Raw genomic sequence first — 14,089 nt, 5'->3', positions numbered from 1 at the left:
CCTAGAGATAGCCCCGCTGATGGCTTGGGCAGAGGTGAATCTCCAGGACATCTCCGCCGTCCACATTGCCGGAAGGGACAACACCGCGGCAGACTTCCTCAGCTGGGAAAGCCTAAATCCGGGAGAATGGCAGCTGTCCCCCACAGCCTTCCAGATGATCGTGGATCAGTGGGGGACTCCGGACATGGACCTACTAGCGGACAGGTCCAATGCTCAAGTACCCAGATACTTCAGCCGTAAGCGAGATCCGTTCTCTCACGGGATCGACGCCCTGGTTCAGCCATGGCCTCCAGGGACCCTGCTATACGCCTTTCCTCCATGGCCCCTGCTGGGCGCCTTTATAGACAAGATTCAGAGGCACAGGGGCCTAGTTCTTCTAGTGGCACCAGACTGGCCAAGAAGACCCTGGTACGCGGACATGAGAAGACTACTGACAGGGGAGCCTCTTCCCCTGCCTCCGCTCAGGGACCTGCTGCGTCAAGGTCCCATCCTCCACGAGGATCCAGCTCAATTCTCTCTTACGGTCTGGCCATTGAGAGGGCTAGACTGAAGAGAAGAGGTTACTCGGAGCCGGTGATAGATACACTCCTTCGAGCGCGCAAGTTTTCCACATCCCTCACCTACATAAGGATCTGGAGAGTATTTGAAGCCTGGTGAGACACTCATGGCACCAATCCACATGCGACTACTATACTATCCCTATTGTTCTGGATTTCCTGCAGGATGGGCTTCAGAAGGGTCTCTCACTAAGCTCCATCAAGGTTCAGGTGGCTGCGCTGTCTTGCTACGGTCCCAGGAGGGATGGCAAGACCATTGCCACGCACCCAGATGTTTCTCGCTTCCTGAAAGGAGTCAAGCACATTCGTCCGCCACTGAAGTGGCCAGTGCCCCTGTGGAACCTCAACCTCATTTTGGATTTCCTCTCGGGATCCACCTTCAGACCCCTTTGGGGCCTGTCTCTCCGTTCGCTAACTTTGAAGATGGTGTTCCTGTTGGCAGCGTGTTCAGCATGCCGCATCTCAGAGCTACAAGCGCTGTCCTGCCGTGATCCCTTTCTCAGAATCACTCCTGAGGCTATCTATCTTCGCACGGTTCCCTCTTTTCTACCTAAAGTAGTCTCACAATTTCACCTCAACCAAACCATATCCTTGCCAACCACGGCGGGTTTGAAGAATTCAGAAGAAGGGCGTTTGCTACGCCATCTCGACATCGGCAGATTGCTGCCCAGATACCTGGAAATGACAGAAGCAGTACGAAAGACTGACCATCTGTTCGTCCTTCACAGCGGGAAGAAACAAGGAGAAGCGGCCTCACGGCCCACCATCGCCCGCTGGATCAAAGAAGTTATCAGAGCGGCATATGTAGAGGCCGGGAAGTCACCGCCTCTGCAGGTCAAGGCTCATTCTACCAGAGCGCAGGCGGCCTCTTGGGCAGAATCTAGGATGCTGTTGCCCGCGGAGATATGTAAGGCGGCGACGTGGTCCTCCCTCCATACCTTTTCCAGATTTTACCGTCTGGATGTCCAGGCCAGGGAGGACACAGCATTTGCGAGGGCAGTCCTACGCGGTCCTCAGGCAGCCTCCCACCCAGTTCGGGAGTAGCTTTTGTACATCCCACTTGTTCTGAGTCCATCTGGCTACATGCTAGGAAATGTTGAGATTACTTACCTGATAATCTCCTTTTCCTTAGTGTAGACAGATGGACTCAGCATCCCGCCCAGCTGCCGGTATACAGGGGTTTCACCGATTCAAGGTAAGCCTTATCACTTCTTACGTGAGTGCGTCCACTCTACCAGGTGTCGACGTCTTCCAGTTGGGAACGCTGGCGGTCTCCAGCTACTATCAATCGGTCAGGGGAATCCTGTTTCACTAATTAATTGATCGGTCAGTACACATATATCCATAACAGCTTTGCAAGGAAGATTACTGAGTGGCTTCACTTCCTGTGGGGGTATATGTACCCGTGCTGACGTCAGATCCGTCTCCAACTGCTAGCACGAGCACACTATACCCCACTTGTTCTGAGTCCATCTGTCTACACTAAGGAAAAGGAGATTATCAGGTAAGTAATCTCAACATTGTGCACCGATGCTATTACTGAGCGAAGCGTTTCCATCCAAAACCGGGGCACCTTCAGAGCATGATTTACTCGCTTCAAATCGAGGATGGGCCGAAAGGACCCGTCCTTTTTTTGGGACCACGAAGTAGATGGAGTAGCGCCCACACCGCAGCTGCCTTGTGGGCACTGGAACTATGGCCCCTAGATCTTGCAGGTGTTGCAGGGTGACCTGTACCGCCCTGCGCTTCTGGCTGTATGCGCAAGGGGACACTATGTAATGGTCCTTGACTGGCAGTGCAAAATCTAAGGCGTAGCCGTGCTCTATTATGCCTAGGACCCATTGATCGGACGTCAGTTGGGCCCATGCCTCCCGGAAAAGAGACAACCATCCCCCGATCTTTGGAACGGAAGGGTGGGCCGGCCGCACTTCATTGCGTAGCCTTGGAGCCCCCATGGGACTGGGGGACACCGTCCCTGGCTGGGCGACAGCCCCGAAAGGACTGATTCCAAGAAGCCTGTCGGGGCACGTTCTGACGAAAGGACGACCCGGTGGACCGAGAAGACCAGTATCGACGATTCCCCCGAGAACGATTTCGCGGAGGAAAGGTACTTTTGGACCGGTGCCTATCCTCCGGCAATCGGTGAACCTTGTTCTCACCCAGAGACTTAATCAAATCGTCCAACTGTTGTCCGAAGAGGAGCTTCCCCTTAAATGGCAAGGAACTCAGCTGCGCTTTTGAAGACGTATCCGCTGCCCAGTGCCTGAGCCATAGGAGCCTGCGGGCAGAAACCGCTGAGACCATCCTCCGGGCAGACGTCCTCAGGAGATCATACAGGGCGTCAGCGCCGTACGCAACTGCCACTTCCAGCCGACTAGCTCGATCTGCTGCCGCGCCAGATAGGTCGGACTCAGCCTGCCAATCCTGAACCCAGCGGAGACCAGCCCTCTGGGCGAAGCTGGTACACATAGCTGCCCTGATTCCGAGGGCCGACACCTCAAAAATCCTCTTAAGCTGCAGCTCCAGCTTACGATCCTGCAGGTCTTTCAAGGCTGTACCCCCCTGTTACCGGAATAGTGGTCCTTTTGGTGACCGCGGCAACCGCAGAATCATTTTTGGGAAGCCTGAGGAGCTCCAACGCGTCCTCTGGGAGTGGGTACAATTTTTCCATCCCTCGTCCGACTTTCAAACCTAGCTCTGGATTGTCCCATTCCTTATACAATAAGTCCGTGACCGACCAGTGAAAGGGAAAGGAACGAGCCGGACCTCGAAGACCCACCATGACGGGGTCCATAGATCCAACCCTGGAATCCTCAGGGGGGTCTTCAATAGCGAGCTCCTCCAGAATGACCGGTATCAGCGGCCCCAGCTCATCCCTTCGAAACAGGCACACACCACCTTGGGATCATCGCCGTCCGCCGCCTGGACTGCCCCCGGCTTGGCCGGCTGAGGGTGAAGCTCAGGATCCTCTTCCTGCCCGTCGCCTGGAGCCAACGGGGGCGCTGGATCGTCCTCCGATGAGCCCGATTGAGAAGATTCCATCAGCTTTGACCGAGACCGGAGAGGACGCTTCGGCTTGCGGGCATCCGCCCCCTCCGACTGCCTAGACCGTTTCCGTGCTGAAGACTCCCAGGGCAACTTGGAGCGTGACCTCCTTCCCGACTTACGAGCTTTGAAGAACTTGCGCATCATGTCCACAAAATGGGAGAACGAGGAAGAAGAACCATCAGACTCCGGATCCTCCTCATCTGAGGAAACCCCGGTTGGAGCCGTCAGCACCATGCCCCCGCCAGGAGCAGCCGGCCTCGGGGAGAGCGGAGGAGGAGAAGACCCCTCACCCAGTGCATTCAGCGCTGCCTTTTCCTGGTCTCGGAAGGTCCCTAACAAAGCCTCCGAACCAGCACTCAGCTGGAATGGAGCCGGGTCCTTTTCCCTACAATCGGGCCTCTGGGGCTCCCGACGCGATCTGGAGCCTTGCCCAGGCTCCTTACCAAGCAAATCCTGTGAGGAGCCCTCCCCTCCCAGAGAGACAGGCCGTGCAAACCCCAGCACGGGAAATCTGCGCACGCGCACTGCCACAGGCAGAGCAGGCCGCACCACGCGGCATATCTCCGGGCTCGATTTTTTAGCTGCCCGAAAAAAGAACTGCGGCATTCGGCGCGATTTCCCGGTCCCCCACGGGCCGAAAAAACGGCGAAAACGGAGCGAACACCCGGCCGGAGGAAGCTCTAACTCCAGGCAAGTTTTGAAAAGAATTTAGAAAATTTTTTTAAATTTTATCATTTACCTGAAAAACGCCAGGCTGGCCGAGGATGAGTGGCCGAGACCCCTGGCATCACCCTGAGCCACAGCAGAAGTAGGGTCCCCAACCCTCTGCTCTGCAGCCTCGATTACCAGGGGGGATGGTCCCACCAGGACCTGACAACTCCCTGGGAGGCTATACGCTGCACTACTTGCCTGCTGCCGAAATCTTCCTTTTTTTTTTTTAAATTTAAAGGAATCCTGACCAAGATCCCTAACAAACCAAAAAAGCAGCACTAAGCTAAGAAGACCAAAACACCCCTAACTTAGCACCACCAAGAGACACTAGGCTTTGCACCTCCACCATCTGCTGGAGACAGAAGAATACTGGCAGACACTAGGTGGCACCTCAGGGGTATAGGACAGAGTCCGCGAAGTCGTCTTCTGTCTCCATCTGCTGGTGGGGAGGCAAAACCCAGCTGTCCTGGACTGATCCGGGTATGTACAGGGAAATATATATTTCTCTCCTTCACCTTTGTATCACTTTTGTATTTCCTTTTATTACTAACGTATCTAAAAACAAAATCTTGCCTCCCCTGTTTTACCATATTTGCTTTTTTTTTCTTCCTGACTACTTTCCCAGCTTCTCAATCTCTCTCTGACCTGCACCTTCATTCTCTACCCTCATTCTCTGACACTCAGTCTCTCTCTCTCTGACCCTCAGTCTTATTTCCTGATCCTCATTCTCTCTCTCTCTAACCTGCACCCTCATTCTCTGACCCTCAGCCTCTCTCTCTCTGGGATGGACCATCCTTGGTGTCTGTGATATGATGTCAGCAGTTAGGCGACTCATTTGTGCTCTTATAGTTAGGACTGCTAGTTGTCATGGAGACCATGATATTTTGGCGGTTTCTGGGGTTTATTCATGATATTTTCCACTTCTCCTGATTATTAGTACTCTTTATTTTACCTAGAAACTGTGAACTTCCTCTGGGCTTTTTAAGCCACAGTTTCTATTGTATTATCATTTATTTTGTAACATTTCTGCAACTAGTGTTGTTCTGACGGGGGCGAGCCTCACGATAGCTCCTGGCTTGAGTTATGTTTACCTTCTGTAATTTTACGAATGGTGCTAAACTCCTCTTTGCTCAGAGGGGGTGGAGGCTCTATTGTATTTGATGCCAATGAAAGGAGCCACATAGCCAGTCCTGGAAACCAGATGCCTCCATTTCTGCAGCAAACACTGCCCATGGGCGGGGAGGGGCTCATTCAGGCAGAGACTGCCAGCCAGGGTGCCCAATAGAGACTGGAGCATGACTTTTTGTGATGTGGACACCAGCAGCTCATGACATGCAGGCGAGCAGTTAGCTTTCTGGTGGAAATGGCTTACTGGAGGGAGTGACCCAAGGTGGTCATCTAGCAGTGAGAGACTTTCTAGCCTTGTGGAAAGCCCAGGGCCCAGCCGTGTCCTGCAGGCACTCCAATAATTGTAAAGAGGCAGTCGAAGCAGGGCTGAATTTTTTTGCAATTCTTCCTTTATTCCTTTCTTTGGAAGAATTGTAAAAAGGACAGTTTTATCAGCACACAAAGCATTTCTGACTTTCCTGAGCTGTTTTCTTGCTTTCTGGGATGTGTATTTTTCACATTTTCACAAGAGCTAATGCAGGATTTAGCCCACCATATTTCCAGCTTTAATCAGATAAAATGATATTTCCTAGCGTGTAGCAGATGGACTCAGAACAAGTGGGTATAGTGTGCTCGTGCTAGCAGTTGGAGACGGATCTGACGTCAGCACGGGTACATATACCCCCACAGGAAGTGCAGCAATTCAGTAATTTCCATCTCCAAAGCAGTTTGGAGCTACCTCACGCTTGCTGAGCGTGTTTCCAAATCTTAACAACTAAATTTATTACAGAAATCTATTGAAGACGAGCCCCGCACTCCTGTGGTGATACCAGGTGGTCACTCACCCAGTTGAGTTTCCCGAGCTGACTTCCGTGGTCCCTCGGAGGTAAGAGCCTCGGTCCGGTGGCCGGTTCGCGGCAGGGACCTAGCCCCTGAGTGAGAAGGGCTCGGGCGCGGCTTGGCCCCCGAGCGAGACGAGTTTTGGCGCGGCCTAGAGGCAGCGGGAGCACTTCCTTAAGAGCGGCGGTGAAGGTACTCACCCTCTCCCCCTGCAGCCGGAGACCGCCCGGGTCGCAGCCGGGAAACGCCAAAGACAAGGTAAGGCGTACATTTTTACTTGGTCTCAGAGGAAGTGCGGACTGATTGGGCCTGCCTACGAGGCCAGCCCGCCAAGGAGGTTGCCATTTTGCCTGCCTACTTGCCTTCGCCAGCTAGGCGCACACGCGATAGGTGCACGTTGCTAAGCGCACGCGATAGGCGCACGTTGTTAGTGCACATTGATAAGCGCACGTTTTTTAGCGCACACTATTAGAATAGGCGCTCATTTATAAGACGCCCGTTCATAGGCGCACATTTATAAGACGCCCGTTCATAGGCGCCCATTATAAGACGCCCGTTATAGGCGCATGCTGTTAGAACGCACTTATTAAGCGCACATCATTGGGCGATACTGAATTTAGGCGAATGGAGCATAAGAGAGCCCAGGTGTCCGCAGAGCCAGCACCTCCAGAATCAGGCATGAAGGCTCTAAGCCTCTGCTCGGCATGCAACCTCAGAGCCACACAGAGCGAGGAGGCAGACTCACTATGTGCCCAATGTGAGGAGGCCATGGGAGTTCCTGGACAGGACCGGTCCCAGCCCAGCGGTTCCTCAGGGAACACTCCGGACTTAGCAGGCCGCAGCGAGCAGCCAGGGACCCCGAGAGACCTGGTGCCCCTACGGCCAGATCCGGCTTCGCTTTCCTGGGTGGAATTATTCAAGGGGATTCACGCCTTTGTCCAGATGCAGTCTGCTCCTCGAATGGGCCCGGTTGACCCGGCCCCTGGACCCTCGAGACCTAGGCACGGCTACTCACCACCCGACAGCCCCGGGTATGGGGATTCGGATTACTCCGAGGAGCATGAGGAGCCCCCCGAGGAGGGTGAACTTCCCTCGGAGATAGAACCATATCGGACCATGAGACGCTTCTTTCGGAAAGAGGATCTTCCAGGCCTGGTCTCACAATGCCTATCAGAACTGGCCATTCCGGGCCAGGATACGCCAGGGGACCCCAAGATGAACCCCCTGTTAGAGGGCCTGCGCCAAACGGCTCACCATTTTCCCCTCCTACAAGCTGCACAGCAGCTAATCAATTTGGAATGGAAGGCACCGGAGGCCTCATTCAAAGGGGGTCGGGCCTTGTCAGGCATGTACCCTCTGGATCCGGCGTCCAAGGAACTGCTGGCGTGCCCCAAGGTAGACGCCATAGTCAACGCAACCGTGAAGCACACGACCATTCCGGTTGAGGGGGCAGCGGCCCTCAAGGATACCCATGACCGACGCATGGACACCATTCTGAAACAGGCCTTTGAGGTAGCAGCCATGTCCCTACGAATCGCGACTTGCTGCACCGTGGTGACGCGTTCCTGTTTATCACAAGCAAGAAACAACACCCCGGGAGAAGATATGGAATCAGCTCTCGCATTTCTCACTGACGCAGCCTCCGACCTCATCTGTACAGCAGCCAAGGGAGTGTCCTCCTCAGTGGCAGCCAGAAAACAGCTGTGGCTACGCAATTGGGCGGCCGACTCTTCTTCCAAAATACGCCTCACAAGAATGCCCTTTAAGGGTTCCCTACTATTCGGCAGCGATCTCGAGAACTGGGCGACTAATGGGGTGCCTCGCCATTACCCCGTCTACCAGAAGACAGGTCGAGGAGGAGCCAGCGTTCTTTTTCTAGACCATCTAGAGGTAGAAACTCTCAGCGCTTCAACCCTTACAGGACTCGCTATCAAGCACCTCGTTCTCAGACCAGGAACCAGCCCTTTCGGGCTAAGCACAACAAGAAGAGAGCCGGCTCGGGTTCTGGCCCCGGCCGCAACCCACAATGACAATCAGCCGACCCATCGGGGGTAGCAGCCATAGGGGGCAGGCTAACCCTCTTCTACCGCAGGTGGGTCGAGATCACTTCGGACCAGTGGTTCCTCGCCATCATCCGAGAAGGTTATTACCTGGATTTTCTTCGGCTTCCGCCGAACAAGTTTGTGGAATCTCCTTGTTCACCTCTCAAGAAAGCGGCACTACAAGTGACCTTACAGAGGCTCCTGGCCCTAAAATCCATAATCCCAGTACCTGCAGGAGAGAGAAATTCTGGGCATTATTCCATTTATTTCATAGTACTCAAGAAGGAGGGCACTTTCAGGCCCGTCCTGGACCTCAAGTCAGTCAATCAACACCTACGGGTCCCCAGCTTTCGCATGGAAACTCTGCAGTCTGTCAAGAACTCAGTACAGCCAGGGGAATTTCTCACCTCCCTAGATCTGTCGGAAGCTTATCTGCATATCCCAATTCATTGGGATCACCAGCACTATTTACGCTTCAAAGTCCTGAATCAGCACTTCCAGTTCCGTGCTTTACCCTTCGGGTTAGCCACTGCGCCGCGGATCTTTACCAAGGTCATAGTAGTAGTGGCGGCGGCACTCAGGAAGGAAGGAATTCTCGTCCATCCCTACCTGGACGATTGGCTGATCAGGGCAAAGTCACCGGAGGAGAGCCACCGGGCAACCAACAGAGTTATAGCTCTTCTGGAAAGCCTAGGATGGGTAGTCAACATAAACAAGAGCTCTCTACAGCCGTCCCAGTCGCTGGAATACCTAGGGGTCCGATTCGACACCCATGAAGACAAGGTCAGCCTGACCTCCAAGAGAAAGTCAAAACTCCAGAATCATCTGCAGGTCCTGCTAAGTGCCAGCCGGCCCACAGCTCGGGATTATCTACAAGTCCTCAGCCTCGTGGCATCCACTCTGGAGGTGGTGCCATGGGCGCGGGCTCATATGAGACCGTTGCAACGCGCCCTTCTATCTCGATGGAGCCCACGATCACAAAACTACACCATATACCTACCTCTACCAGCCAGAGTGCGGAATCGACTACGCTGGTGGTTACAGCCCGGCCACATGAGCCGGGGGTCAAAAATGTCCTCCCCAACCTGGATTCTGCTCACCACAGATGCCAGCCTGAACGGATGGGGAGCATACTGCGAGGAACTCACCGCCCAAGGGCGGTGGACCAGAGAAGAGTCAAGGTGGAATATCAACTGACTAGAAGCACGGGCAGTCAGGCTAGTGTGCCTGCGATTTGCCCACAGACTTCGCAACAGAGCAGTCAGAGTGATGTCAGACAACGCCACCATGGTGGCATACATCAACAGACAGGGCGGAACCAGAAGCCAACAAGTGTCCCTAGAAATAACTCCCCTGATTTGGGCAGAAGCAAATCTCCAGGACATCTCCGCCGTCCACATCGCCGGGAAGGACAACACTACGGCGGACTTCCTCAGCAGAGAAAGCCTAAACCCGGGAGAGTGGCAGCTGTCACCCACAACCTTTCAGATAATTGTGGATCACTGGGGGACGTCAGCCATGGACCTATTAGCAGACAGGTCCAACGCTCAAGTTCCCAGATATTTCAGCCGCAGGCGGGATCCTCGAGCTCAGGGGATCGATGCCCTGGTACAGCCGTGGCCTCAGGGGATCCTGCTATACGCCTTTCCTCCATGGCCCCTGCTGGGTGCCATTGTATACAGGATTCAGCGACACAGAGGTCTAGTTCTTCTAGTGGCCCCGGACTGGCCAAGAAGACCCTGGTACGCAGACATGAGAAGACTACTGGCAGGGAATCCTCTACCTCTGCCTCCATACCAGGACCTACTACGGCAAGGCCCCATCCTCCACGAGGATCCAGCTCAATTCTCTCTTACGGTCTGGCCATTGAGAGGGCTAGACTGAAGAAAAGAGGATACTCGGAGCCGGTAATAGATACACTCCTCCGAGCACGTAAGTTCTCCACATCACTAACATATATCAGGATCTGGAGAGTTTTTGAAGCCTGGTGCGACGCTCACAGCACCACTTCACATGCCGCTAAGATTCCTATCATTTTGGACTTCCTACAAGATGGACTTCAGAAGGGTCTGTCCCTCAGCTCCATCAAGATTCAGGTAGCAGCGCTGTCCTGCTACAGTCCCTGGAGTGACGGCACTACCATTGCCAAACACCCAGACGTTTCACGTTTCCTGAAAGGAGTCAAACACATTCGCCCGCCACTGAAGTGGCCAGTGCCCTTGTGGAACCTCAACCTAGTATTGGAATTTCTAGTGGGATCAGCCTTCAGGCCCCTTCAAGGCCTGTCCCTCCGTTTATTGACCTTGAAGATGGTGTTCTTGCTGGCTGTATGTTCAGCACGCCGCATCTCAGAGCTACAGGCACTGTCCTGCCGTGATCAGTTTCTCAGAATCACTCCAGAGGCTATCCACCTTCGCTCAGTTCCATCCTTTTTACCCAAAGTGGTCTCCCACTTTCACCTCAACCAAACCATATCCTTGCCTACCACGGAAGGTTTGAAGAAGTCTGAAGAAGGTCGAGTGCTACGCCATCTCGACATCGGCAGACTACTGTCCAGATACCTGGAAATGTCTGAAGCAGTACGAAAGACGGACCACCTGTTTGTCCTTCACAGTGGGCAGAAGCAAGGGGAAGCAGCCTCACGGCCAACCATCGCCCACTGGATCAAAGAAGTTATCAAGGCAGCCTATGTAGAGGCGGGAAAACCACCGCCTCTACAGGTCAAGGCTCATTCTACCAGAGCTCAAGCGGCCTCTTGGGCAGAAACTAGGATGCTGTCGCCTGCAGAGATATGTAAAGCGGCGACGTGGTCCTCCCTCCATACCTTCTCCAGATTCTACCGTCTGGAGGTCCAGGCCAGGGAGGACACAGCATTTGCGAGGGCAATCCTACACGGTCCTCTGGCAGCCTCCCGCCCAGTCCAGGAGTAGCTTTTGTACATCCCACTTGTTTTGAGTCCATCTACTACATGCTAGGAAATGTAGAGATTACTTATTTATTTATTTATTTATTTATTTAACAGTTTTATATACCGAAGTTCTAGCAACAAAGTTGCTAATCAATTCGGTGTACATTGTAACAATAAAATTGACAGAATGTAGAATAATGTCTTACAGAGAACAGGGAAGATTTAACTTGGAAATAAATAAAATAACTTAATGAGAGCAATAAATAACTTCAACGGAGCAAGGAAAGTACAGTTTAAATACAATATAATATAGGAGAATATATATTCGGAATTGACAGTCGGGCCTGAGGTCGAATATTGAAAAGTTCAGAATAGTTATTGGGATTAGGAGAATGCTTGATTAAACAACCAAGTCTTGAGTCTCTTTTTAAAGGTGGGAGTCGATTGTTCCAATCTCAGGTCAGGAGGGAGAGAGTTCCAGAGTTTAGGTCCAGCGGTGGAAAAAGCTCTTTTACTAAGTGAAGTTTTGAGCGGATGGGCCTTTAGCGTGCCTCTCTGGGCTAGCCTCGATGGACGGGAAGAGGTGTGTAGTTGTAAAGGGATAGTGAGTTCAATTGGAGAAGAGTTTTTGATGACTTTGTGGATTATTGTTATGGTTTTATAGAAGATTCTCTGATTGATGGGGAGCCAGTGAAGGTTCTTTAAGATGGGTGTAATATGTTCCCTTTTGTTGGATTTGGTTAGAATCCTCGCGGTGGCATTTTGTAATAATTGTAGTGGTTTCAAAGTGTTAGCGGGTAGACCAAGCAGTAAAGAGTTACTTACCTGATAATCTCCTTTTCCTTAGTGTATGCAGATGGACTCAGCATCCCCCCCGGCTGCCGGTATACATGGGGATTCGCCGACTCACGGTAAGCCATGTTTTCTTATATAGGGCATCCACCCTGCCGCGTGTCGACGCCTTCAGGCTGAGTACACTGGCGGTCTCCAGCTACCATCAGTTGGTCAGGGTAATCCTGTTCATTTAATCGATCGGTCAGTACACATATATCCATAAAAGCTTTTGCAAGGAAGATTACTGATTTGCTACACTTCCTGTGGGGGTATATGTACCCGTGCTGATGTCAGATCAGTCTCCAACTGCTAGCATGAGCACACTATACCCACTTGTTTTGAGTCCATCTGCATACACTAAGGAAAAGGAGATTATCAGGTAAGTAATCTCAACATTTATTATAAAGGCTGGGGAGATGGGGGGAGGGCTGTACCATTAGCACAGGACTACACAAGGAAGGGGAAGCAATATCTCCCCGTGCATCCTTGGTTTTCACTTTCTCAAGAAGCTAAGGACGTGGCTCTGGAAGGCTGACATGTATGGGTCCGTCCCCAAGCTGACAGGAAATTGTTGGGCCAAGGGCGCTCAACCCTATTTGTCCCCTTAGCTCACCCCCCAGGATGGCCAGAACATATAAAAACCACTGAGATGAATTCAAAGGGCTTGATGTTACATCATGTTTTCTCTACAGCTTCAGTGAATCCCTGGTGTGAGTCCTGTAGGGGAGATCAGAGGCTTTGAGGCTCCATACACCAAAGGAGACTTTGCCAGGATGGGGAGAAGATGCCAATTACCTCTGTACTGTTGAGATCACACTGATGGGTGCCTGTGAACCACCCGGGGCTGCTGTCACACTGATTAATAGCCAAGGTCTGTAACTTCACATCCAGCCTGACCACACCCCTGCAACAAGAAAGAAATGGTTGGAAAAATGCACTCATACCCTGGGATAATAATGCTCTAAACAACTGTTCCCAACCCAACAAGCCCTTCTCTTCCCCCAGCCCTCAAAAACTTTGCAGACCATAACCTACCCAGGGAAAGTAACAAATGCAGCAGATAAAGAGGTGCAAATTTAAATGTGAATATAAGACGTGATCTGTTCTTGCAGCTCTCGTGACATCACACCTACCTACATAAACAATATTATCAGCTGCTGACCCATCTTTAGCACCTCTTGTATTTTGGGCTAAAAGTGTAATATGAAGATACAAATGGTTTGGAAATCAGCAGAGACATATGTCAGTGGCAACATTTAGGGCCAGAGAGAGATAGCTATGCTGGGGGAAAGGCAAGGGAGTAGGTGAAGAGAGGATTTCACCGATACAATGAGAATTTGCTAGATATTTTGGATGGATGAGTTGTTAAGATGGGGTTGATATACAAGATTTCATGTCAAATACTTTTCTTAGAGGAACGGTTGGTAACAAGATTTTTCTTGGAGGGAGGTTTGATGAGGATGACCTATTTGGGTTTGGACCGGATGGGTGTAATTGTTTATGTAACTTTTATTTTTGTTGCTATCTGCTTTGAGTGGCCTCAAAAAAACTGGATAACCGAACCTAAATAAATCAATTCCAGGCTCGGTAATAAAGAAATTTACAGTGGTAACAATGCTCGACTTTGGGAGGAAAGATATTGTGCCCATAGAGACTGCCAGAGAGAGTGATGGCCCAGGACATGGCTGGAAAAGGGGGTAGTTGCACTCAGGAGGTATTGACATGGGGGGTGTGGGTGATCTAAGTGGAAAGCAACAGGTACATTGGAAGACTGACACTTCAGCATGATAATTCACCCCCCACCAACCACCATTTATGGGATAATCTCTCCAAATGGGTTTATTTTGTACATGCCTTGACAGGGATGAACCTCATTCCTAAATCAGGTATGTTGGAAAAGATCTAAATTTCTCTAATTTACTGATAAAGTACTTCCTCCTCCTACACTGGCACCCTTACACCTACAGCTTCAGACAGAGCACAGCCCCTCACTGCTCCCCCTCCTCACACTGATACCCTTACACCCAGAGCTTCAAACAGAG

At 51.8% G+C, this 14,089-nt stretch overlaps 1 protein-coding gene across 1 annotated transcript in view; it reads right to left on the bottom strand.

Moving 5' to 3' along the window:
• GPR179 (G protein-coupled receptor 179) overlaps positions 1 to 14,089 on the bottom strand; it is a 112,146-nt gene that overhangs the window by 75,502 nt on the left and 22,555 nt on the right. Inside the window, 1 exon segment of the mRNA XM_029572252.1 lies at positions 12,843 to 12,951. Coding sequence (XP_029428112.1) covers positions 12,843 to 12,951 — 109 coding nt within the window.

Source organism: Rhinatrema bivittatum, chromosome 12 (genome assembly GCF_901001135.1).
Source record: "Rhinatrema bivittatum chromosome 12, aRhiBiv1.1, whole genome shotgun sequence".
Lineage (NCBI taxonomy): Eukaryota > Metazoa > Chordata > Amphibia > Gymnophiona > Rhinatrematidae > Rhinatrema > Rhinatrema bivittatum.
This window is presented reverse-complemented; position numbering and strand designations above follow the sequence as displayed.